This window comes from Amphiura filiformis, chromosome 9 (genome assembly GCF_039555335.1).
Source record: "Amphiura filiformis chromosome 9, Afil_fr2py, whole genome shotgun sequence".
Taxonomy (NCBI): Eukaryota; Metazoa; Echinodermata; class Ophiuroidea; order Amphilepidida; family Amphiuridae; genus Amphiura; species Amphiura filiformis.
In genome coordinates, this window is record NC_092636.1 from 54,642,448 (window position 1) to 54,668,119 (window position 25,672).

The window sequence follows — 25,672 nt, forward strand, 5'->3', positions numbered from 1 at the left end:
TATTTAAACTACACTTCAACCAAATTTTGGACTGTTCAAAATAGGCAATCTTTACTCAAACAATGCAATTGACTCATCAAACATAAATTTAAACATAATAAATAATATCTGTTGCAAAAAATGTCACCGCTGACCGACCGAAAAACAATAGCAACGTATTCCAGTGTTAGATGCCTCTAAAAGAAAAGGCCAGCCGGGCCTGTACCTCTGAAAAGTCTGAAAATCCTCATGTAGGGGTTTCAGAGTTCTAGCGGCACCCTGTCAAAATGTAATTTGAGTTACCCCCTCCCCCATCATTATAACCCACAGGCTGTTCAAGTCAGGCATCTTGCTTAAACACTACAAATCACTCAGGTATCATGCTAAATATGTTGGTACTAAATATAATGCACAAAAAAGGCTGGTCAAAGCGGCAGTTGATGAAATGCTTCTAGCAAGATCTGGAATTTTACTTTATACTGACTGTGCTTTGTAAAGTAATTTAATAAATATCATTCATAAATACACGCTATATAACAGCAATACTTGCAAGGTACTTACAATTTTTGTTGTTATTTTGATGAAATAAGAATCACAAAATGTTCTGGTACATGTATGAACGGGGTTCATTCACATATTTTCATGACTAAACGGTTGTTTATGCCCTCGGGCATAAATAACCGTTTAGTCATGAAAATATATGAATGAACCCCTTATTTATAAATGGCAGATTGACAATGCATTCATGAATCATGAATGTTTAAAAACTAATACTTTAAGGTTAAAAAAGTTACCAGCCAGCCGGGCATGCGGGTTTGCAACTAGACTGCTATACCATTCAGCACATTACTTCAGCGCCATCAGCGGTGTCTGTTTGCCCGGCGTCTGCCCTGCCTGATTATCACGTAAAAAGAACAAGGTCACACGTTGCTACGCAGCTTGACCAGCGAATGAGGTGCCGATTTGCTCTAGAAGTCTAGCCAAGAATTTGCTCACCGATAGCTTCACATTCTAGGCTTGAGACCATTGCATTCAAAATCTAGTCGAAATTGCTGAAGCATGACACCGTGTAAGCAATGGAAGTTCAGAAGTAAACACAGCCGATCACGATGGGCGATCGCATCAAAAATGTTGCTAAAATTACACTTCAGCAAAATTGTAGACTGTCCAATACAGGCAAATCTTGCTCAAAAGATACAGTTGACTCATCGAAATAACTTTCATCCAAATGTCAGGTACAATTACCTGAATAGGGTGCAACTTGCTAGACTTAAGTTCAGTCCTTGTTTACGGAGTTCAGGGTTGGGGTAGGGCAGTCTTGTAATAAGACTAGTAGAGTTGCACCTTATTTGCCATCAAACCACATCATTATATATCAAATTAAAGCCCTTGAATAAAGAAAGCCAAAACTGAAAACCATTTTGTCATAGCACTTTCCATATAGCAAAGTTACATCTTATTAAAGGTTGACTTTCATCAAAAAGATTCTGCCAACTTTTAATGCATCAATCAAAAAACAAAACAGCATAGTCTCATGATAGCTAGCAGCTTTTCTATGTGGAACTGCTATCAAAATCCCTAAAAATTCCATGTGTGATTATGTCATCACAAAAATAAATCATATTTTGGGTCAAGTGAAGTATACAGACAACATATTTATGTAGGTTTCCTTGAAAAATCTGTTCTTTTAATTTTCTATTGGTTTGGGCCAATTTGGCTGACAAGCATACTATATGTGTTAACTGAGGTTTGCCTGAAGTTCTCTGCTGAAAACTATAGTCAGGAAAGTTACAGGCCATAGCCGGCGGACCGGGCGACCGGCCCTATTTGGAACACTGCTCTAGCATCAAATGCGTAAAGTAAACTATCATCATAATAATCATAAAAATATAAACAAAATAATGATAATATTATAAGAATATATAAGGTATATAAGATTTCTTTTATTAAAGAAATTATACAATTTTTTTATCATAGGCCTAAATATGAATTTGTAACATTATACATTATAATATCCGCACAAACAGCATGACTATAGCTTGTCATAAAATGTAGACCTAACTTGTAAACCTAAGACGAAAATATGTGTATACTAATTAATCAAATAAACAATACCAATTCAATTGAGCAGAAAAATGTTATATTAAAATGCGCTTTGCGATTTTTTTTTTATTTGGTTAAAACTAAGCACTTTAATAATTCTCAAATTGAAATACAAATAGGAAAGTGTCTTTTGAGTAGGCCTACATGTAGTATTATAGATTTGCAATATTATTTTTGTTAAATTATTTATATATTGTGTTATTCAATTTTGAATTATGTTCAATTATCCGAGCTTAGTTTTGTCAGCATAGACATCGACTGATCATACTGACATTTTTTTCACCGGAACTAGCGAAATAGACACCCATTATTATGATAAAGCATTCTTAGTCAGTGGGAGTGGTCTATTACGTACACATATAATCTGATTGGACAATCGCATGATTTTGGGTGTCGTCTATCAGGCTGTAGACGACCCCACGTCATCATGAGCGCAACACGCTCATAGAGGTGCGCGTATGTATCGCATTGTATGCGTAGACGCAGTACGGAATACTCACACGCGCTAGCAGTACGCGCAAGAAAAGATGTGTAGTTGTAAACAAGTTTCATTCATTTTAGAAAAGGGGAAGTTTTTATGACGGTAACTTAATTTTTGCTTTAAAAAATAGTTTACAATTATTATAATAGTAACTGACTAAGAATGAGAATAAACGATAGGAGTAGTGGATACCAGCTGCAAAATATTGGACCTGCCTGTCGTCTATTACACGGTACAGGATAGTCAAAATAAAAATTCCTATCGTTTATTCTCTAATTAAAGGACACGACGGAATGTTTCTCACTTGTTGCAGCCACAGATACTAATGCAGTGCACTGTAACTCAGTATTCTGCTGAGTTGCTGTCACTGGAACTATAAATATATCGCAACAAAAATGTTTGTACTACCTCGAGATACTCTAGCTAAAATACAGGTTTACATTTACTATCTTACATTATCTTGCTGTATTTCAGCTAGAGCTCCAAACGACAAGCTTCCGGGTTTTTTTGGAGAACAATACTGTTACGTAAGATGAAGAAGAAACCCGCCTCGGAGCCCGCCCTACTCATTATTTCATTGTACTTATTGCAATTTGCCTCCACACATTACGTAATCAACACAAAGCTTTTGTGAGGATTAGTGAGTGAATAAGAAATTGACAGTGGAGGATACAAAGGACACACCGATTGTTAGTTGTCAATCATGAATTGCCATAACGTATTAATATTTTACTGCATGGCATTCCGCAAACACCAAGACAAATTATGCCGTATTTTTCCAAAGATCATCTCATATGAAGTAAGCTGAATGCGATCTGTACTTTTGTAACATTCCGATCGCTTTTGATCACCTATTATCGGCGAATTTGCTTGAAAACACGTGAGTTCATGTTGTGTAAACATAAATTATAGCATAGACACAAATGAAATTACGATGCAATACAATGCAATTTGAATGCGCAGCAGATCTATAGAAATAACGTTGCCCGGTTTTATGCAGAATTAGACCCTGTCTGATATGCATGTATGGTGCTGCTGAATTCTTCACCCTCAGCATGCTCAGAAAATGAAGACGTTGCAATCCCAGGTTGCTGACATCAATGATGCTGCATGCATGCTGAGTGGTATTACGGGCCGTGCAACGATAAAAAGAAATATGTGTACTCTATCATATAATCACCTTTAGTATAAAATGTAAATTACAACAAATGAATTGAGTTAATTAACAAAATCAGTTCAAATATCTTACCTTTCGACTCTTGACAGTGACACTTCAGCAGCCACAACAATGAATCTGGTCAGCTGTGATGAATTGCTGGGTTTTGATGCTTGTTTATCAACATTCGCAAACGTCTACATCGCTGTGCGAATTGGAAACCACACATTAGTCACACATCTTATTGAACTGTGTCGTTTATTATGAGTTTTTGTATAATTAAGCGATGGCGCTGTGTAATTTTTGTGCCTGACAGCCTGTGTCTGACAGCCTGCCTGACAGGGTTAACAGGGGTGCCTGACTGATAAGTTCAGATCAGGCAGGCCTGGTCACAGGGCAGTCTATTCTCCAGGTTCTAAAACTCTGGTTCCTCACTCTCATCCATACACAAGCTAAGTTGACAAAATCAATTCAGCACCAGACGTAACTTTATGTCAGGAGCTGTCAGGGTGCCTGGGAAGTAGATTGGGTGCCCCGGACCAAGGGTGTGCAACTGTGCATAGTGCAGAACAATTTTAGCCATAGACCTAGGCCTACCTTACAAATTAGTGTTTCAGATGTTTCAATGAATTTCATATTAATAACAATGCACATAGGAGTTACGCCACTGTCCCCACGTTCCCTGAACTTCCCTCCCTTGCTCTCACCTGGCTACGCCACTTTCATAGTATTAGTTTATTCAAGTATAGGGAAGAGCGGGGAGTGTTCGCCCTATTTTTTTCTGACCAGCCTAGCGATGTCAATTTTAAGGTTAGGGATGACCTGATTAGCCCATGTGAAAGCCCTATGTCTTAGCTATATATGGCAAAAATCTCAGAACTATAGGCCTTACAATAGCAATAGGATAGAGCAAACAAAAAAGTTTTGCAAACTGGCGAACTTGCCCCATATTGGGGCAGGTTCGCCCATATGGTGGGGTAAGTTCACCCTAATCACAAAAAAGATTTAACCATTGCATAACAATAACATATTCAATGCAAACATTTAGCAAGAGTATACAGGGCATTCATTCTCTTCTGGGGAGTCCCTAAATTTGTTGCAGGGGTCGGGTCAGGGTAAAATGTAGGGGTCCAAAGTGAGCTTTATTAAACGTATCATGTTTACAACTTCGGGGAGATTATGGATTAGGACATAAACGATGGTATGAGTAATACTGATACCACATAACTTTAAACAATATGCTTTTCAGTAGTTTTACCTTGTTTAATGGTATAATTATCAATATTTTGCATAATACGTTGATGGGGCAGGTCCGCCCTCCAGGTTGGGGTAAGTCCGCCCGGGGAAGATATAGGGCGAACATGCCCCATCCTCAAAAGGGCGAACATGCCCCCTTGTGCACATTTTTGTATTTTCTTCAGGGCATGCAAAATACAAATGGAATAAGGAGTTTATAACTGCATTAAATCTTTGACAAATCCCATGCATATGTTTCCATTAAAACCGTCTGTATTTATGTATCAATGACAATACAACATTATAAATGCAAGAAAAAATTACGTTTTGGTGTAATTTTATTGTTTTGGCTGCAGTTCGATGAACACGTCCCTGTATGTCGCGTAGCTAATATGAGAAGTTTATAATGACCTAAGTCAACTAATTTTGCTATCACCAAATTCCCCGATAGCCGTAGTAATGAGAAACAAGGGGTGGGCGAACCTGCCCCTAGGGCGAACACTCCCCGCTCTCCCCTATTACAATTGTGTAAAAAATAATTTGTAAAAGTGTTACAATATGGCTTTAAATGAGGGTTTACCCAAGTGTGAATTTAATTTTCTTAATTTAAAAAACTTGTTAAGCTTTCAAAACAAAGCAAACACACACACACACACACAATTTAAACTTAATTATTTTATTTTATTGCAAATGAATTTAACAAAAATCAAGTAATTTTCATGTAATGTTCATACAACTATGATAATGGATTGACCTTGAGATAGGCGAAAAAACATATCAAACGGATCAATTCAATGAGAGAAAAAATTCCTATCTGACCCCCGAAAGCGATCGAGCGATATAGCTCCAAGGTCACATAAAATGGTAACAATTTCAATATGAAAATAAAAATTATAAAAAACCATGTACATTTATACAGACATCTATTTAAAAATCTGGACCTGTGTCGCTAATTGAGGGCAATATCAGAGTAAAATGCTATCTACTGGATATAGCATACGGTACTGCCTTCCAATGAAACAATGCTGAATATTAATATAGCATATTGCCCTCTAATTAAATAATACTATGTACTGGAAATGGCATATTGCCCTCACATGAAACAATGCTATCTACTGAAGATAGCATATTCCCTCTAACATGTCTAATAACAAATGCTATCTACTGAAAATAGTAATTTACTCTGACGAAATAATGGTATCTACTGAAGAAAGTATGTTGCCCTCTAACTAAATAATGTTATCTACTGAAACAATGTTATCTACTGCATATAGCATATTGCCTCCCAATGAAACAATGCTATCTACTGAAGATAGCATATTTCCATCTAATTACAAATGAAACAATGCTATCTACTGAAAATAGCAATTTACTCTCATGAAATAATGGTATCTACTGTATACTGAAGAGAGTAACTAAATAATGCTGTCTACTGAAGATAGCATTTTATTCTCATATTGCCCTCTAATGAAACAATGCTAATATTTACTGAATATATTGAATGTAGCCATTTACTCGCATGAAACAATGCTATCTGCTGAAGATAGCACATTTCCCTCTAATTACAAATGCTATCTACTGAAAATAGCATTATTTCATGAGAGTAAATTACTATCTAAGTGAGTATAATTGCCTCTAACTAAATAATGCTATCTTAGTACAGGACGCTATGGGTTTGGGATTTTATTTTCCTACATTAGTAAAACCAATGTTTTTGGCATCCTAAAACGTGAAATAATAAGAATTTGATTGGTTCCATTTGTTTCTATGCCCCCTGTGGTTCCCACGAGAGGTCGAAGGTCACAGTGGGGTCAAAACTAAAAAACAGTCCCATCATGTTGTAATGTATCTCAAATTGTTTCTATCATCACAGGGAATAAAAAAAGTCATATTTTTCTACGATGCATAGTTCAGGAGTTATCAGGTCGAATAGGTCAAATGTCAAAACTTTCATTCACAAAGGTCAAAATTAAAAAATGACTCAATTTCATCGAAACTGGTCTCAAATTACTCCCCTTAACATAAGATATCTCAAACATATACTTAATTCACAATTTTAGGTCATTTTTGTACTGTCATGTCACCCTTCAAAGTTCATGCAGCCAAAGTCCAATAAAAGTGACCTATGATTTCATCCGATTCTGAGGTTATATATTTCTCAAATAAACTATTTTCCTATTTGGTTTGCCCAGAGGAGTAATTTAAGACAATCGGTGCAATTTTGAAAATTTGGCTTCTGTACATGAGTTATTTGACATTAACTTATTTACTCTAGACGCCTGAACTAAGCACCCTAGTGAATGTGACAATTGACTTTTTGTTTTTATTCCTATCAATAAGAGGAACAATTTGAGGTAGGCCTATATTACAACATGATAGAACAAATATTAAATTTTGGCCCTATTATGACCTTCGACCCCTCGTAGGAAGCATAGGGGGCATAGAAAAAATGGAACCAATTTCAATTTTATCCTTTGAGGTGTAAGGATGCCAAAACAGATTGGTTCCACTAATGTATGAAAGCTAGATGCTAACTCAAAAATCACCCCATATCGCCATGCACTATCTACTGAAGATTTTATTCATTGCCCTCCAATGATACAATGCTATCTACTGAAGATAGCATAATTATTTCCCTCTAATTACAAATGATATCCACTGAAAATAGCCATATACTCTCATGACTAATGGCATGTATACTGAAGAGAGTATATTGCCCTCTAACTAAATAATGCTATCTACTGTAGATAGCTGAAGATACTGAAGATAACATTTTATTCCCATTATTGTTTTCTATGCCATGTTATTTATATTCCATGTTTTTAAAATTTATTGTTGTATATTATATTGTTTCCTTTTTACATTTTGCTTGTACATTATATAGTACTGTTGTATATTATGTTTGTAGTATTAAGTTGTAAAGCGCTTTGTGTTTTTTTACGAAAAGCGTTATTTTAAATGCTGTTTAGTAGTAGTAGTATTCTGGATAATTATAGATTGTTGCACCAAATTCCTAAAACTTCATCTTTCTTTAATTCTATATTATGTTTGTTTCCCTTCCACGTCTTTGGAATGGAATTCCCTCCGAATTGCATCATGTAAATAACCATGTTGTATTTAAGTCTGAATGCATATCTTTTTACTTACACAAGTTAAAATGATTACTGTAGTGTTTCATGTCATGGCTTATGTATTTTGACTGAATTTGATTTTGTTTTTCTTAATTAATTTATGTATTCATGTGCATGATGAGTGGGCACTTATTTGTTGGGGGTTTAAGCATGTTAATCTCATCCTGAATTACTTGCTTATTGTAATTTATTAGAAGTGTAAATATTTGCTTTGTTATTTGTTGTTATTTCTGTATTTTGCTTGTAATTCAAATAAATATTATAAATATTAACTCAAGGAAAGCATATTTTCTATGAAACAATTAACATTTAGCCCGCGTGGTTTATGCAAACCCCTTTCAGACTAGACTTGTCACTTCGTGAAGAAGTATTCCATACTTAATGTCAAGTCTGTATTTGTTATGGTTTTTGTTTCATTATTTTGCATTTATTTATTCTGACATGACATGACTTGCATTGTTTCTTGTTTTGCCTTTCTGTCTTTCTTTCTTTCTTTCTTTCTTTCTTTCTTTCTTTCTTTCTTTCTTTCTTTCTTTCTTTCTTTCTTTCTTTCTTTCTTTCTTTCTTTCTTTCTTTCTTTCTTTCTTTCTTTCTTTCTTTCTTTCTTTCTTTCTTTCTTTAGTGCGTTGATAGGCCTATTTATATGAAACAAAGACACCCTCCTGGATACACGCGTGATAACTGCAGCTGCTATCTTCGGTAGATAGTATAATTAAACAGTCTTGGTAATTACAGCTATTTACACCTGAAAAGAAGAAACAATTGAACAGTTCTGATGCAAATTGGATTTTAAAAAACCCTCTAATAATCTCAAATTTCATAAAGTATATTGAGTATATGAATTTTATTCGATCCATATATTGATTTGAATACTCGCGTGGAATTGAATGTATTCTTCACATGCACAGCAAACGAATTTATGTGAGTTTTGACTCGTACTTTTAAAATGTGATACTTAAATTATGCGGTGATAACACACATCTCCCCACACAATGAGGATTTTACAACAAATCACTGTGTATTTGGGAGAAAATCAAAAGAACCTTTACCAATTATAAAAAGTATGTCCAACCGAAACCATGCACGTAATGTTACAAAAACAAATTTGGTGTCATCAAGCATGCATATTTTCTATTTCTTATAACTATATCAAAATAATTATCTCAATAAGTCAAACGTTGCCATGCATGTTCAACGATCCGAGTGTTTGTGAGAACGGGACACAAATATGATTTATTTTGTCTTTAGCTATACATGTACACACAAAATATAAGTATTTACTTGTCGTACATGCACAATAGGTTAGCCTATATACCTAACTTGTCATTAACGGGTCGATGAGCATGATCCACAGTCTCATCCCCACGTTTCTCAAAAAAAGTTGAGATTTTTATACCACTGTAAAGCTCTGGCTACATAGGCCTAATGTTTATATACAAAAAAATCTTGCAGATGATTCGTTTAGCAAATATATCGTCAAATTTGAATTACGTTCTGGTGTACCATAACGAAATTACAACTGTGGCCTATGGAGCAGTGTAGTATACACATAATCATGCATAAAACGCAAAATCGGAATCAACTGAAATTTTGGGAATAAGCTTTTTTCGTGGATATCTACTGATAAATATCATAAAAAGAGGATGCTAGGATCACGAAATCATCCTTTAATTGGAACAATAAGAACTTATTTCAAAAGCTGTCCCTGCTTGGATCTAATAAGTCAATTAGGAAATAGTAACAAGAGCGAAGTGATATAAAGGATTTAAGCACGAAAATGGGAATGAGGAAAAAGAAGGCAAAAAGAAGCACTTTAACCATAAAGGCTAAAGAATGCAAAAAATAAGGATAACACATCAAAAGTACATCAGAGACAAAAGTGAAAATTAGGCTTAAGTTGAGCTTCCATGCAGTTTGTGCCACAGCCACCGCTGGCCATAATTAAACTTCGCTTCAAGTAGAAACTTTTTCCTAGTATTAATTAATTCGATCCGTTAATTTAATTTTCTCCTTTTTCTAGCTGCAAACTGTAGACATGTCAGATACCCTGGTGGTACACATTATGTTCAGTGCATATAATATATTATTATTATTTGCCAAGGTTAAGTTCAACAAAATTATTGAAAAGATTTTTCCGCTTGAATAAGTTACCTTTAGATACCAATACCGAACCTACCTGTTGCACCAATCTACATACAAGTTCACGCTGTGCCAGATACTGTCAGAAAAAATAACCATGGCACCTGGCTAAAGGCAGGACAGGACGTTGGTAAATTTTCTTTATTTTGACGTCCGTAATTAGTGTCTAGCCTATTACTTGATACTTTGATAAGCAATACACATAAACAAGCGACATAAGTTGAAGGGTTCTTTGATTTCGATACGTGGAATATACGAAAACTGTAACTTTTGGAAGGAAACTTGACGCAATAAAAAAATCACAATGAAGCCGAAAGTTGACGGGTCTGTGAAATCCGCCATGTTTACTTTGGTAAGTGGTATTATGCTTATTGTATTTATTAAAACATACAAAATCAGTGCTTGTTGTTATTTTACTGGGTATTCTGAGGGTGTTTGTAAAAAAAAGTGGCATGGATCCTATCGTTGCTAGCCTGAAAATAATTAACTTAATTTAAAAACGTCATAGAAAATATTTTTCAGTACTTCCAAAACAGTAAGTACTGCCATATTATAAGGCGGAAGTTGGTAATAGGCCAACGATTATAATAAGGATCAGTACTTTATGTATGATCCCATGTCAAAAGATGGATATTTTATCAGTTTGTCAGCAGATATTTTGATAAATTAATTATGATTAATATCAAATATATAGGCCTATATCTTTTGAGTTAGTCAAATTTAAAAATACATGAACAGTATATGAGTCGTTACAAAATTATGGGACTGGGCAAATACATTTGTGTGTATATAATAGGCCTGCTGTGATTTAGACGACGAGTGGTGGTGAAAATGTACGGTATGGTGGGGTTTTTTAAAGTAATAATTTGCAAAAAATTTATATCTTGATCTGATGCATAATGTGTGCGTTATAATATTCTAAATATATATCAAAATATATCATGTATAGTGATCCACTTGTGTAATATTTTAACTAGGGAGAGGAAGGGGGTTTAAAGAATACAGGTATAGCTATTTAATGTATAGGAGACAGTTTTGTTCTAGTGATCCGGATAGGGATACAATTTACGTGCATGGATCTGATCAATTAATCAATTAGAAATCACTTTAAAATTACGACTTGAAGCCTCACTAATAAGAAGACGTTTCTAAAACTTTTTTTTTATTCGGATTTAAGCCTGTTCTATTTTGTTTCATTCACATCGTGGCTCATTGCCCAAATTCCACATTGCATAAAAGTTTGTAATACATGGTGGTCCAAAAAGAATTGTATGCAATAAGGTTGATTTCTCGGAGTGTTAAGCAGCTATTGTAAAATTCATTATATATTCTAAATACACATTTTTCTGTGCTGAAAAAATGACAGAAAGAAAATTGAAGTAACAAAATGGCGGTTGTTTTACGTCAGCATGGTCAGAGGGTCCAAAATCACTTTGTCCCCACGTAATTCAATGGGATGTTTTTAATTACCATCAATATTGCGTTAGGCATACATAATTATTACTCGACTTGTCATTCAAAGGTAATTGTTTGTTAATACTTTTTTTCAAACTTTCTATTATAATTAAAAACTACCCCAAGATTTCGTTATTATTTATACCATAGTGAAATAATGGCTTTCTTTTGATCTTCACACGAGAAAATATTACAACTTTTGTTTTGCTTGGGTTAACAGCAAGATTCCATGTTTGACAATAAATGTAAACAGAATTGAGTGCATTTTGAAGATGTTGTTCGTTATTGGATAAAATAATCGTATACCATCGGCATATAATAAGACATATAATTTGAGCCATCATCGTTGCTTAATCCTTGAACTCTATCTAAGTCATTGAGAAAAATAGAAAATAATGATGGTGACAATTAAGTTTTCGCCTTGACGAACTCCAACATTACAACTGAATACATTAGAGGAAAAGTTATAACTTGACACATGACTAGGCCTGAGCATACATATTATAAATAACAGTTATTACTTTACCATTAACACCATTAGAAATTAGCTTTGACAATGATGAGAATCATTTTTATACAAGATCAAAAGCTATTTTGTAGTCAACTTAGGCATAAAAGGGTTTCATCATTTTCTTTAAATACATGTCAATAATAACATGAAATATGAATACATGGTTAAGTGAATAGTTTTCTCGGAACCCGGCTGCGATATTTTTTTACAAGTCAACATTTGCATCACATAATACATTTACATGATATACTTTAATTATTAATTTTATAAGTCTCAAAATTGTCTTTATATTGACTATGTAAACTTGAGCACAATTTTGTTTCTCAAACATCCCGCACTACATTACCAATATTTATTTTATTACCTAAATAGGCCTACTAGTGATTATAAATTTAATATTAGTATTACTTGGTTTAAACACTACACGAATAAGCTTATGTTTATATGAAATAGGTTTGTCTAAATCATGCATGACAAATAAATTATTGTTTAACAAGAGCCTGTATAAAATATGGGGAAACAATATTATATCACTCATACATAGATTCTAGACAGTTCATTGGTTGATTACCATTTATCATTTTTACCATCAGCCTCTCCGTGTGATAGTTTAAGGTTTTTACCATCATAGTGCTGTGCCGTAGTGCGCTTGTGCCAAGCCGTGTATGGCAAGCCAAGGGGGCCAAAAGCGTGGAACAGCTACGCGTAGCTTCTTTCTCGTTACGAGCAGCTGTTTGACCAATCAAAATAGTCAAATTTAATCACGTGGTTGGGTCGTTAGCTGCGCGTAGTATAGTTATAGGTATCCTCTTTCACAATTATTATCTTGTAATTAATTTACGGAATTAGCATAGATAACGAACGGGTAAAGGAGGCCAAATCACAAATCACAGCACGTGTCAAGAGAACATGTTGCTAATGCCTGGCTAAAATGACACAAAGCGTATTTATTTAGTGTTTCCAAGTTTACACCGTGTTTAATAGCAAGTAACTTTATACTCGGGTTGTATTAGCGGTGCAGGGGATATGAAGGTCAAACAACAACTACTACTGATGTAAAGCGCTGTGTAAAGATATTGCAGGGAAAGCGATATCACATGCCACTGTGTAAATATGGAGAGAGTAAAATGGGTCATCATTTTTTCGGAACGGGGGTCCTAAATTTACAAAAAGTCGGCGTCAATAAATTGCGGCCCTCACTATTTCGGCGACAAAATGTTATGACCCCCGACTCCCACCACCGATACACCTTACCCCTAGACAGGCTAAAATTGTATTGAAATCAGTCTTTTGAATACAATAAACACACTATCTGTAGTCATCTTGTGACTCCCTACATTTTGTCATTATCAATTTATGACCCCCCCCCCCTTATTAAAAAAAAAAAAAAGTATGACCCCCTTTATTTGGGATCCCCTTCCGAAGAAAATGATAGCCCCCTAAATATAGAACAATCATCATTCTGTTCAGATATTACTTTAATAGCACCTATACCATTTTTTGCTGATATACTACAGATATTTTCATTTACAAAAATTAACAACGTAATATTTGTGAGAGAGGATGTTTACATCAGCTCCACGTGTTTAAAACCGCGAATCTGATTGGTTAATAAGCTGCACGTAACGAGAAAGAAGCTGCGCGTAGCTAGTCCCACGTTCTGAGCCGCTTAGCTTGCCATAGCCGTGCGCTGAGACTCGCCGATTTAGCTATGGGGTGGACCCTAAAATGTGAAGTATATCACGGCAAAACATGGTGTTATGTTGATGAAATAATGTATTTCCTACCTTAAATAGTATTTTAGTAATATAATTTATGTATGAGTGATATAAACAAATATTAACTGTCTTAAATTCGTGAAATGGTCGAAATACAATCACTCGGTGAAAGATGTATTTTTCCATTCCACTCGCCGTTCAGGCTCGTGGAATGGAACAATCCATCTTTCACCTCGTGATTATATTTCGACCATATTTGTATGATATAATATACTAGCGATCACCCGTCTTTCGCGGTCACTATCTTTTGCGCTATATTGATAGTTTATAGGCCTATATATATTTGTTAAATGTTCTATTTAATGTGATTAGTAATGCAAGAGGATATTGTCATTTAGAATTACAATTGAGAAGGTCAGGTGTAATTTGAGTGATTGAGTTCATTATTTTACCTTCGGGTGCACCCCATTTTGATAGTTGTGATGCAATTTCACCTGATGCAGCGCAATTTGAAGTGCAGTCTCAGAACAATCGAAATAAATTGACAATTTTGTAGGACACTTACGTTCACCATGGGCCTAAATATTTTGCACATACACAGATTACCCCTGTCAGCTACTCCTGTAGTGACCCAATATCAGACAACCCCTCTACCAGGGTCAGCAGTTATTGCATAGTCCCTTTGTTGAATAAATGTAGGCCTTCAAGATGTTTAACTTTACCAGACTTGCACCTGCATTGTTGAAAAGTCACCCATTGTTTTCTTAACCATCTGTCTAATTTGTCCTACAACACAAAAGCATCAAACACTTGGAACTAATTCAATAAACAAACACTCTACTGTTGACAAAAAATACATGCTAATGTTGACAAATTGGTTGAATAAACAATACATGTTAATGAGTCTCTACTGTGTGATGTAATAGTTGATGCAGTGACCGGAGCATGAGACAAAAAAGAGTATGCGAGTGAAAAATATAGTATTGTTATTTTAGGCTGAAAGGCCTTTTCAGTGCTTTTTGGAACTAATTAACTTAATATGACCCCCTTAAGGGCTGGGGTATGAACGTTTGGACAGTATTTATTGTGGGACATTAGAGCACATCAGACATATCGAATTGCATTCTGAATACGAAGAATGTCATTCTGATATCAAATAATTTTGATTTTTGAAATTCGCAATTTAATACACATTTTATGGCAAATCATTAAAATTGATATTTTTGATATTTAACAGTACTTGAAGTAAACTTTATAAATCTGATGATTTATACTTAATGTGTATGTAGGTGGGATGAAAAGCCGACGATCAATTGAAAATTTTGACCTTTCGTATTAAAGATATGGATTTTTTTTCCCCAAAACAAAAAAAAAATTAGGTCTTTTTGGGAAAAAATCCATATCTTCAATATGAACGGTCAAAATTTTCAATTGACCGTCGGCTTTTCCTCCCTGCTACATACACTTTAAGAATATGTCATTAGATTTATATAATTTACTTCAAGGACTGTTATATATCAAAATTTGAAAAATATCAAATTTTTATAATTTGTCATAAAATTTGTATTATATTGTGATTTTCAAAAATGAAAATTATTTGATATCAGAAAGACATGCTTCGTATTCAGAATGCAATTCGATAGGTCTGAGGTGCTTTCATGTCCCACAAAAAATACTGTCGAAACGCAATAAACGCTCATTTTAGATCCCTTAACGTATAACAAAAACAAAATTTGACGTTTTATTGGGGTGCGCACGACCTTGTTCTTCGCATCGCAAAAGTCTGTTTTCCGAAATAATGTAAACCGTAAAAGTTTTTAGCCTAACCAATTTGCCAGTTACAGTAATTTATTACATATTGTGCTGCTACCATTCGTGCTAACACATAAGACTGCCATGTCTATATTTGTCCTTTGCAGGTTGAGGGCCTTGTCTTCATTTCATTAGGCATTGCTGTGAACCACTCGTTTCTCGGCGATGTCCACCATAGCGATCCGTATGGTAAGTAAAATGTTTTATCCTGAAGACATTCAATAGTCTTTCAATTGAAAATCTACACAGTAAAAATGGTGTCTTTGCAAGGTTTGGTCTTAACATATTCAACAACAGAAACCTTCAACTCTCTCCACTGCACGCGGATGTCGACGGCAGACGACAAGTTTCAAATTTTCTATAAAATTTAAAAAGAAAACAGAAATGCATTTCATGACCATATTTGGAAACGGCATGAAAAGTGCATTAAAATGAGTACAAACAAGCCTATCATTGGTTCATTGGTTCTTAAGATAGCTCTTGATAATTTGAGAAAATATCTCCAAACTTTTTATGTTGAAGCCTATAGCCAGCATGCAGAGCATTTTAACATGATAGACACATAATCATGCCTAGGTTGAAGACACAAGCTAAAGACGCATATGCAAACCAGAAGACACAAAATCAAGACGTGAAGCTTCAATAATAATTGACAGGTCTCAAAATTTAGACGTGTCTTGCACGACGACACGACAAGTATGAAGACATGTTGTAACATTACCTTCCATTTCCTTTTGATAGCATAAAGTAGCGTTGCCAATTTCTTCTCGTTAAAATGAGCGCAACAGATGGTTCTACAATTGCTTAGAAGCATTTGGTTACTTTCTTTCGCGTAATCGCGTTTTAGTGCAATATGGGGTGAGCCGTTGGGGTTGCATAATATGATGTGGCTCGACATCTTACCAGGAAAGTGTATTAAACTGCCTTATGTTGAAGTCGCATTGCTATAGACTCGAATTTTACAGTGTACAATATCTATGTTTCTGGGTCTATAGATTTCAGGGTGGGCGTCTTAGAGAGACTCATAAATTGCATTGATGAAAAAACCTTGAAAACGTATAGCTAAACGTATCGATCACAAGCATTAATGCCATGCTTTTATACAACTTGCAACTTCAGCCTCTCAATTATTTTATACTTATATAGAATCCGGTAAATATAATCTTAACGAACCAAACTTAAGAATCACTGAATTGTTTTAGAAAGATTGTTTAAAGAATTAATACCCAACCGCCTTGGCAACTTCACAGATTAGTGGAAGTTTGTTTAGATCTAACAGATTATAGGGATGGTTATTTGCGTTAGATTGAACATCGAAGAGACATGGATGAAATGAGTATTTTATTACTACCTACTAAAGGCAGGTGACTGTCCCAAATCAAAATGGCTTTCCATAGGTTTCTGAGTATTTTACAAATACAAAAATACATTTTGTAGTAAAAATTGTGGTCATAACAGCAGAATATTTTGTCAATTCTATTTTCAGCTCTTGGTAAAATGAGTTTAGACATTCTGAAGATCAAGACTTTGTTCAACAATGTATCGATAGCTTTCTTTGGATTTCTCGTTGTTGCATCAGTGCTACCACCAACTGCTGTCAGGAAGGTAACATGGATTCATATTCACTTGAAACATATTAATTATAATACTTTTAAAAGTAGGCTATATCTACTTGAAAAACGTATGCAGTAAAATGTTCAATGTTCGCATAGAATTGTCTTCAACACAGTGATAAATAAAATTAAGTAAAAGTTTCAACTCGAAAACCCCTGCATAATTATTATAGATATATAAATGAAGAGATTTCATACTTCTAGTCCAATAAAACAGTACTCACTGTGGACGTTTCGAAGTCTTGCAGACTGTTTTTTCAACACTTCTTCTTTCGTGTCCTTACATCAAACTGTTCTTATCCACTGAGAAACACACTTTTGTGCCCGTTGAGAAAATTGCGCCAGATCGTCTGTCGTCACAGGATCTTCCAAAAGCGGGCATTCCAGCAGATGCTGCATCGTCTGTGGCTCTTGTCCACAATCACACATGGTCGGGCCACTGATGTATCCCCATTTGTGAAGGGTATCCTTGCAACGCCCAACACCGGTTCGGAGGCGGTTAAGGCATCTCCAGTTTGCCCAGACTTCGTTTGCTCCTGGAGGTAGTGATTCTGTGGGTTGAATCCCCATCTCAGTGGTGACTGCTTCAGATGAAAGCCTTTCTTTCCACATCTGGGTGCGAGCCTCTGATGATGTTGTTTGCAGAGGGAGGGTGCTTGTGATGAAGCTTTTCCTTGATTTCAACCGTCTGGTTGGTGGTGTGTGGTTGAAGAGGGGGTGTCTTACGTCCGTGGTCTGTTTACGGCGTTCCTCTTTGCTTGCCACAGCTCTCCGGATGTCAGGTGGTGCGATACCTGCCAAGAGGTAGACCTTGTCCATGTTGGTAGGCCTTAGACATCCTGTGATGGAGCGGCAGCTTGCGTTGAGTGCAGAGTCTAGCTTCCTAGCATGTGATGATCTCTCCCAAGCAGGGCATGCGTATTCCGCGGTGGAGAAACTCAAAGCCAGTGCTGTTGATCTGATGGTATCTGGGCTAGCACCCCATCTGGTGTTGGCAAGTTTGCGCAAGATGTTGTTGCGTGTGCTGACCTTGGCCTTGGTCTTCTCCACGTGGGCCTTGTAGGATAGGCATCGATCTAGTGTGACCCCGAGGTACACTGGGTTAGGGCAGAAAGGGAGCTTGGTACCAGACCAGGTGATGTTCAACTGTCGCTTGGCTTCCTTGTTGATAAGGTGGAAGGCACATATCTGGGTCTTCCCTGGGTTTGCGCGCAGTTGGTTCTCGTCGTAGTAGGCCTACTCTCCTAGTCCAGTCAGTGTATCTGTCAGAGTGTCTTCGATCACCTCAAAGCTGGTACTCTGGCTGGTTACGCACAAGTCATCTGCATATATAAACCGCTTGGTTTGGCTGTCAACTGGCTGGTCGTTAGTATAGATGTTGTATAGCAGAGGAGCTAGGACACTTCCTTGGGGGAGTCCGTTTCGTTGTCTGCGCCATCGGCTTCGCTTCCCTCCTAGTTCAACAAAGAACCTTCTGTTCTGGAGCAGGGTTTGTAGAAGCCTGGTGAGGTGAACATCCTTAGTCATCTCAAGCACTTTGGCGAGTAGCCGGCGATGGTTGACGGTGTCATAAGCTGCAGAAAGGTCGACGAAGACAGCACCTGTGATCTACCCTCTCTCAAATCCATCCTCAATGTGTTGGGTGAGGTTTAGCAGCTGGCTGGTTGTTGATTTCCCTGGGCGGAAGCCAGCTTGTTCAGGGATCAGTAGACCATCTACATGTGACGCAATGCGGTTCAGGATGAGCCTCTCAAACAGCTTGTAGCTATGGCATAGCAGAGATATTGGTCTGAAGCTCTTTGCCTCTGATGGGTCCTTTCCTGGTTTCAGGAGTGCTATCACTCGTGTCCGTCGCCAGATCTTCGGGATTTTGTGGCTGCGCATGCATTCATTGAAGAACTGGAGGAGCCATTCTTTTGTACGCGGTCCAAAGTGTTTCATCTGTTCAACAGAGACATCATCCAGTCCGCGTGCTTTTCCACTTTCAACACTGATGTTGTTGTGATGATCTTCTGTTTACCGCTGATGATAGGCCTACAGGTTGCTTAGCAACGCGGTTGCCAGTTGGTTTTCCAAGAAGATCGTCAAATGCGTGAGTAAGATTGTATTGCCCACAGTGAGTACTGTTTTATTGGACTAGAAGTATGAAATCTCTTCATTTATTTATCAACAACAGTCCTGAGGAAAATGTTCAGTAGTATTATAGATATAAATCAAGAGCACACGCATGCCTTACATGTCAATAGTGTTACTTTGTGCATCCTTTAAAAAAGAAGTCTTAAGCAATATTGTTGTACATGTTTTGTTTTGCCATCACTTGTTAACATAATATTAATAAGTTCTATGTTACCCGATCATTACATACATACATACATTCACTTTACATAAAGTTGGGGCACTGTACAAGTAATTATATACAAATCTTACGTTACACTTTATCTTAGCTACACATAATAACAATTGCAGCATAACTTAACAATCTACGTAATCAATCAAAGTAATCATAGCATATACCTTAGGGTGATTCAGAAATACAAAAGTTTTTATTTTTTGATGGGCCAACATCTAATTTTGTTCATTTTGGTGTAAAAATGCATCATGCAAAATTTCATAAAATTTAGATCAACTTTGGAGGGTGCGCCCGGGCTTTGAAGTTTTGTACGCAAAGTCAATAGGGTTTTGGTGCAAAATTTTTCTCCAACGGGTTTTTCACACAAAGACTCATCTTATGTGGGTGAATTTCTTAGGTGTGTTAGATACACATGTTTCCTATGTAAACCCATCGGAAATTTAAATCACCAAGTTCAAGATTGTCTATAATAATGAAAAAAGTACATTCAACGAAGAGGGAGTGAATCCTCTCAGTAGCACTGCTGATAGTTCAACTTCTTGTAACAGGCAAATGAATAAACTCCTGAATATTAACAAAGGCATATGCACTATCTATTACAGGTTGTAACTGATTGTTACATAATTATCTAGCAGTATGAAAGAAGAAGACCTCCCACCATCAGACATCAAGTTGATATTGCAGGCTCCCATAATGCTTCCTGCATAATGCTAGGATTTCTAGCCATTATGAGTTATGAATAGAGCCATTTGATCATTAAACTCAATAGATACAATGCACCATGGGAAGAGGAGAGATGGACATTTTGTATTCTCTATAGTATTTCCAAGTGGATGACAGGTCACTGAAGCTGAAAATACAATAGAGAATATTTATACCATTCATTCATTCTATTATAGGCTATCCTAATTATAATATTTTCCTTTGGTCAGAGGACTGGCCAAATGTTTTAGCTGTTCTGTCTTCTGCTTTCCCACCATTGAAACAATTGAGTTAATTTTTTAATTTTCTCCGCTTGTCAATATTTTTATTTAATTTTTCTTACATATTTGTTTCATGAATACCTAAGACTACATACTAACAGTTTTATAGCATAGTTGGATAAGTTAATTATTACTTTCTGGTGGTTGAGTGAAAATCACCAAAAATCCTCATAGACTTCACACACAAAACTTCAAAGCCGGGCGCACCCTCTAAAAAATTATTTGAATTTCGTGAAATTTTGCATGATGTATTTTTACACCAAAATGAACAATATTAGGGGTTGGCCCGTTGAAAAATCAAAACTTTTGTATTTTTGAATCACCCTAATATACCTATTGGCTTTTATTTTCTTTACCCTCCAGAATGTGCCGTTTTTCTACGCCATCTACATCTTGATCATCATGATCGTTGCTGTATTCATGATTGCTGGGATTGCCGTCTACACCGCATTATATCTCAATGTAAGTGTGTGTATTTGTTAGTCATACTGCAGTTACTGTCCGTTTTCCTATACACAATACACAGAGCTCTCACAATTGACGCGTGACCTTTACAAGTAGTGTATGTTAGAAGTATAGGCAATTGCTTAGTTAACGTCACTGTGAGAAAAATAACCGGCCAATATTTAAAGTATTCTCTGAAATTCTAGAAAATATAGTTTTGTAACATATCCTAAATTTTTAGCTAATTTAGGTGTTTGGAAATATTCGCACTTTTGTGTTTTAGGAAGGATAACACCAAAAAATATGAAGAAATTATTTCCAAACCGTGTTAAGTCTGCAAACCATTATGCTTCTCATTTTCAAGAACGCTGGTTAACAATAAGCACGCTATTGTCTCATTTCGTAAACAAAAGCCTACACAGTATTGTTACCTTGCGTTCGCTTTATAATCGTTCACCCAACTGAAACTATAATACCAGCTCATTGCTCATTGCACAGGTAAAACAGAAACAAGTGTAGTGTGGATTTAACCAGAGAAGATCTGATTTAATCAGTTGAGCTGTTTTCAATGAGTGTTATCTTGGTTTAATAGCTAAAGTCCTGCAAAGGTCGTGGTGAATTCTTCTGTAGACATGACTGCATCATGTATGTTTGTTGTTTGTTTGTTGGTGGGGTGATTTGTACGTTCGGAAAGTCGCCAATGACTCCAACAATATCCTACTCTTGGAAATAACAGAATTTGTATCTTTCAATAAGGTCAAATAGCAAACTGGTTTCCTTCTAATTATAAATATAATGCATTATAAACGCTATTATTTACTTTATACATAAATCTTTATTTTATCACTGTTTCAAATTGATAGGTGAAAATGATAATGACCTTGAAAATTACAAAAAAAAATCCAATCCAGCTCAGGGCTAACTTTAAAAACAAAAGGAAGTCATCCTTCCATATGTATCTAAGAGAAGGAGATACAGTATCTACAACAAACTACATGAACTAGGTAATCTGGTAATGTGACGGATCAGAGGGTTTTGGATAACCGGGGTTGGATATAACTATTTGGAAAGCAAATTTCTACAGATCACATTTGGGTTTCCATAACAAAATACGTGATCCTTTCCCACAAATCCAGGAACATGTCAATATTGTATTTTAAACAGTCATTAATTTATAAAGATTAGGAAATTAGCTTTAAAATGACACCAAATTGTTTTTTTACCATGTAGACATTTGGGGATATGACACAACTTGTCAACTTGTTCTTTGGATGACATTGCAATTGCAATGACAGTTTTACCATCAAGCCATAGAGGTGTGGATTGTCTATACTGTTCGATCCATACAAGTACGCTTGTTTCTTTAATAAGGTCGACATAGCCTACGTAAAACAGAGCAGCCTAGCCAGAATGTGGACAACTAAATATTTACTGATGCTACCATATTGTGCTGAACAATTTAATAAAATCTGTTTCTCAAACTTTATTCATTTACCAGATCAAAGACTATGGGACGCAGACTTTGAGCAACACTGGCAAAAAGGTGTTTGAAAACCGATATTCGGGGACGATGGCAATGCTTATTATATATGCTGTGTGTTTTTTCTTCCATGTAAGTATATTCATATTTCAATCGGGGACATTGGGGCAATATCCTTTGATGACTTAGGCCTACTTGACTTATTTCCGCAGGCCGGTCGCGGTACGGCTCGATGTTAGAGCTCTGGCTCGATGTTGTCGCGGTATCCCTATGTTGTGTTGTACTGTGCATGTGTCTTTCCATCAGATAGGCGGGCGACCTGGTAGCCTAGGGACAGTGAAGTCGTTCTAGTAAGCTTGGAGATGGAGACGGTGGTTTAGCATACGGACAATATGGCCAAACCATCCCACTCGTAGTTGTGCTACTTCTTATAGAATGGTAATTTTGCTACGTTGATCTCCTCATTCCTTATCTTGTCTATATTAGTCTAACACCGCGGATACACCGACACCTCATATCGAATACTTCAAGCAGTCTGTTTTACGCAAAATACAAGATTCGGCAGGGGGAATAAGGGCTATGTAGATCCTCATTTTAGTGACCTCGAGATGTCTTAGTTCGTCCAGATGGTGTGGTTAAGTGTCTCAAATGTCCAGGCTATTAAGGTTGGTCTGAACCCTGGAATTATGAAAACTTTCGGGCCTCATAACTGCTAAATTATTAGTCTAAAGAATATAAAAGTATACATTTTTAGAATGGAAATGACTTGATGAATTCATCTGTGAGGCCCAATTTGGGCCAAAATGCTCATTTTTGGAGAAAATCCTAAAAAACCGGTTTTTTGGCCCAAATTTTTTCGTGCAACGTAACAAAAAAATTGTTTGGCCAAAAAAATTTTTTTATTGATTTTTAAAAACTAGATAAAAATATCTAGGGAGCGTTTTTTCATTTTTTTGAATTTTGACCAACTTCACCAAAAATATTTGAAATTTGGGCGAAAATCAGGCTTTTTTATGATTTTTTTGAAAATTTTGCATTTTTTGACCATTTTTGGTGCAAATTTCTCAAAGTTGGTCAAAATTCAAAAAAATAAAAAAACGCTCCCTAGATATTTTTATCTAGTTTTTAAAAATTAATAAAAATTTTTTTTGGCCAAACAATTTTTTTGTTACGTTGCACGTTTTTTTTTATTTTCTCCAAAAATGAGAATTTTGGCCCAAATTGACCTCACAGATGAATTCAGCAAGTCATTTCCAGTCTAAAAATGTATACTTTTATATTCTTTAGACTAATAATTTAGCAGTTATGAAGCCCGAAAGTTTCCATAATTCCAGGGTTAAGACCACCCTTAATCTGGTAAGCCGTCCACATCCACGTACCTCTGCTGCACATTACCCAGAATAACAAAATCTTTAATTCACTTTGTTAATTGGTGGGCTGTCAAGTGTGATGTATCATGCAGGTCTTTTATGCCCTTGAATTTCGTATAGGGTTGATTTTCATCTCCCATTTACTGCTGGCCTTCGGCTATTCATTGGTGGAAATTTTGACCTCTTTGGATACGAGGTCCATGAGGATTGCATCAACAGCATAACGGATGCGCTGTTTATAATTATTCATGTCGCCCATCTGAATTCCGCTGCATGCCTATAGGTTCTAGATATCATTCTTTCATCGACATCACCATCACAAATTCGAGGTGTATATACTTGAATATAATAGGAATAGAGAAGGAGGAGATAGCCTTTAGTGAATCTTTTATAGTGAAGAAGTAACATGGAAAAAGGAACTTTAATCATGTTAATTTATAGCAATTTCATAAGATTTCAACAGGTTTGAAGTCATAACATAAAAGCAGAATTTTCCAGGAATGCACATTTCTGGGCATAATGAGCCTTCATCTTCTTGATAGCGCTTCACTATCGCTGCAGCCAAATAGCTGGTACCACAGGTAATAAATATAGGATACGGTTATTCTCTGGCGTACATCATCCCCCAAGTTAACAATGTGTTTATTCTGTAGGGAATTTACCAAATCTGATTTTCTTTCTTTTCCAGTGTGTCTGTACCGCTTACTCCATCTACCATTATTTTACCTGGCGGGTAAACATGCAGCGCTGGTCTTACGACATGGAACCTTCTGCAATGTACTATCACCATGGCATGGTCAACGCATCCTACATGAATGACAGACCACCACCAGATGGCCCTGTGGATCCGCGCTGCTATTGGCCACCCCCTCCACCAGGTGCATCCGGAGGACCTTATCGATATCCACCTCCGCCTTGGTACCATCACCAATATCCGCCACCTGATGAAAAACCAGGGAGTTCTAGTTCGAGCACTCACCGCAGTGAAGCCGCCACTAATACGGAGTCAGCAGCCTCAGGAGCAACAGCGTCAACGACAGCAGCAACAGGAAAAACAGCAGCTGCAGCATCTACAGCAGCAGAAGGAGCCACAGGAGGGGTTTCGTCAACTAACAGCGGCGAGCCTACCGCGGCAACACTAACAGTTCAGACGGAAGCCGATACCAGCAACTTGCTGGACTAATATATAGGGCAGTAATCAGTATATGATTTGAAAACTAAATTCCATAATATGCAGAAGCCCTATACCCACATTATTATCCCAACTACCGAAGTTAAGAGATTGGGTTTTTTTTTAAACCAAGATGACGAATCCATGAATCTTTTTGAAAAAACGGTAAAAAGTATCTGTGTCAACTAGAACTTGGGTTTGCTTGTTCTTTTGCAAAGCCAGTTCAAAATGTTCAATAATGAAACATTTGCAAACTCAGCATTGCAAACTCAGCAATTTAAGTCCACACTCACCCTGTGGAAGATTTAGGAAAAATCTTTTACAAGGGAAGTATGAATTTCAAACGGAATTAGCAGATTAGCCAACTCGAATTGAAACTCAATCTCCCTCTGTGGAAGATTCAGGTTTAATCTTCCTCCATGGGTGTATGAAATTCAAATGGGGTTGCCTAATGCGTTCATTCCATTTTGAAATTCTTCCAAAGTCTTCCGCAGGGGGGAGTGTGGGTTTTAAATGGATTAGCCCATTTGAAGTGCTTTC

The 25,672-nt window shown here is 36.4% G+C and overlaps 1 protein-coding gene across 1 annotated transcript; it reads left to right on the forward strand.

Annotated features, from left to right (window-relative positions):
- The first annotated feature begins 10,309 nt into the window (after window positions 1-10,309).
- Window positions 10,310-25,267, forward strand: LOC140161182 (uncharacterized). The gene is made up of 6 exons (XM_072184631.1): window positions 10,310-10,577; window positions 15,829-15,910; window positions 17,208-17,326; window positions 21,031-21,129; window positions 22,610-22,723; window positions 24,650-25,267. The coding sequence occupies exons 1-6, from the start codon at window positions 10,530-10,532 to the stop codon at window positions 25,142-25,144; spliced, it is 957 nt and encodes a 318-aa protein (XP_072040732.1). The 5' UTR covers window positions 10,310-10,529; the 3' UTR covers window positions 25,145-25,267.
- Window positions 25,268-25,672: the final 405 nt, after the last annotated feature.

What these genes read in the sequence shown, in the direction of transcription:
- LOC140161182 (XM_072184631.1), top strand. Translation starts at nt 10,530, where the DNA reads ATGAAGCCGAAAGTTGACGGGTCTGTGAAATCCGCCATGTTTACTTTG. An exon ending in ACACCGCATTATATCTCAAT is followed by an intron (nt 21,130 to 22,609) that starts GTAAGTGTGTGT and finishes TTCATTTACCAG; the next exon opens with ATCAAAGACTATGGGACGCA. An exon ending in CTGTGTGTTTTTTCTTCCAT is followed by an intron (nt 22,724 to 24,649) that starts GTAAGTATATTC and finishes TTTCTTTTCCAG; the next exon opens with TGTGTCTGTACCGCTTACTC.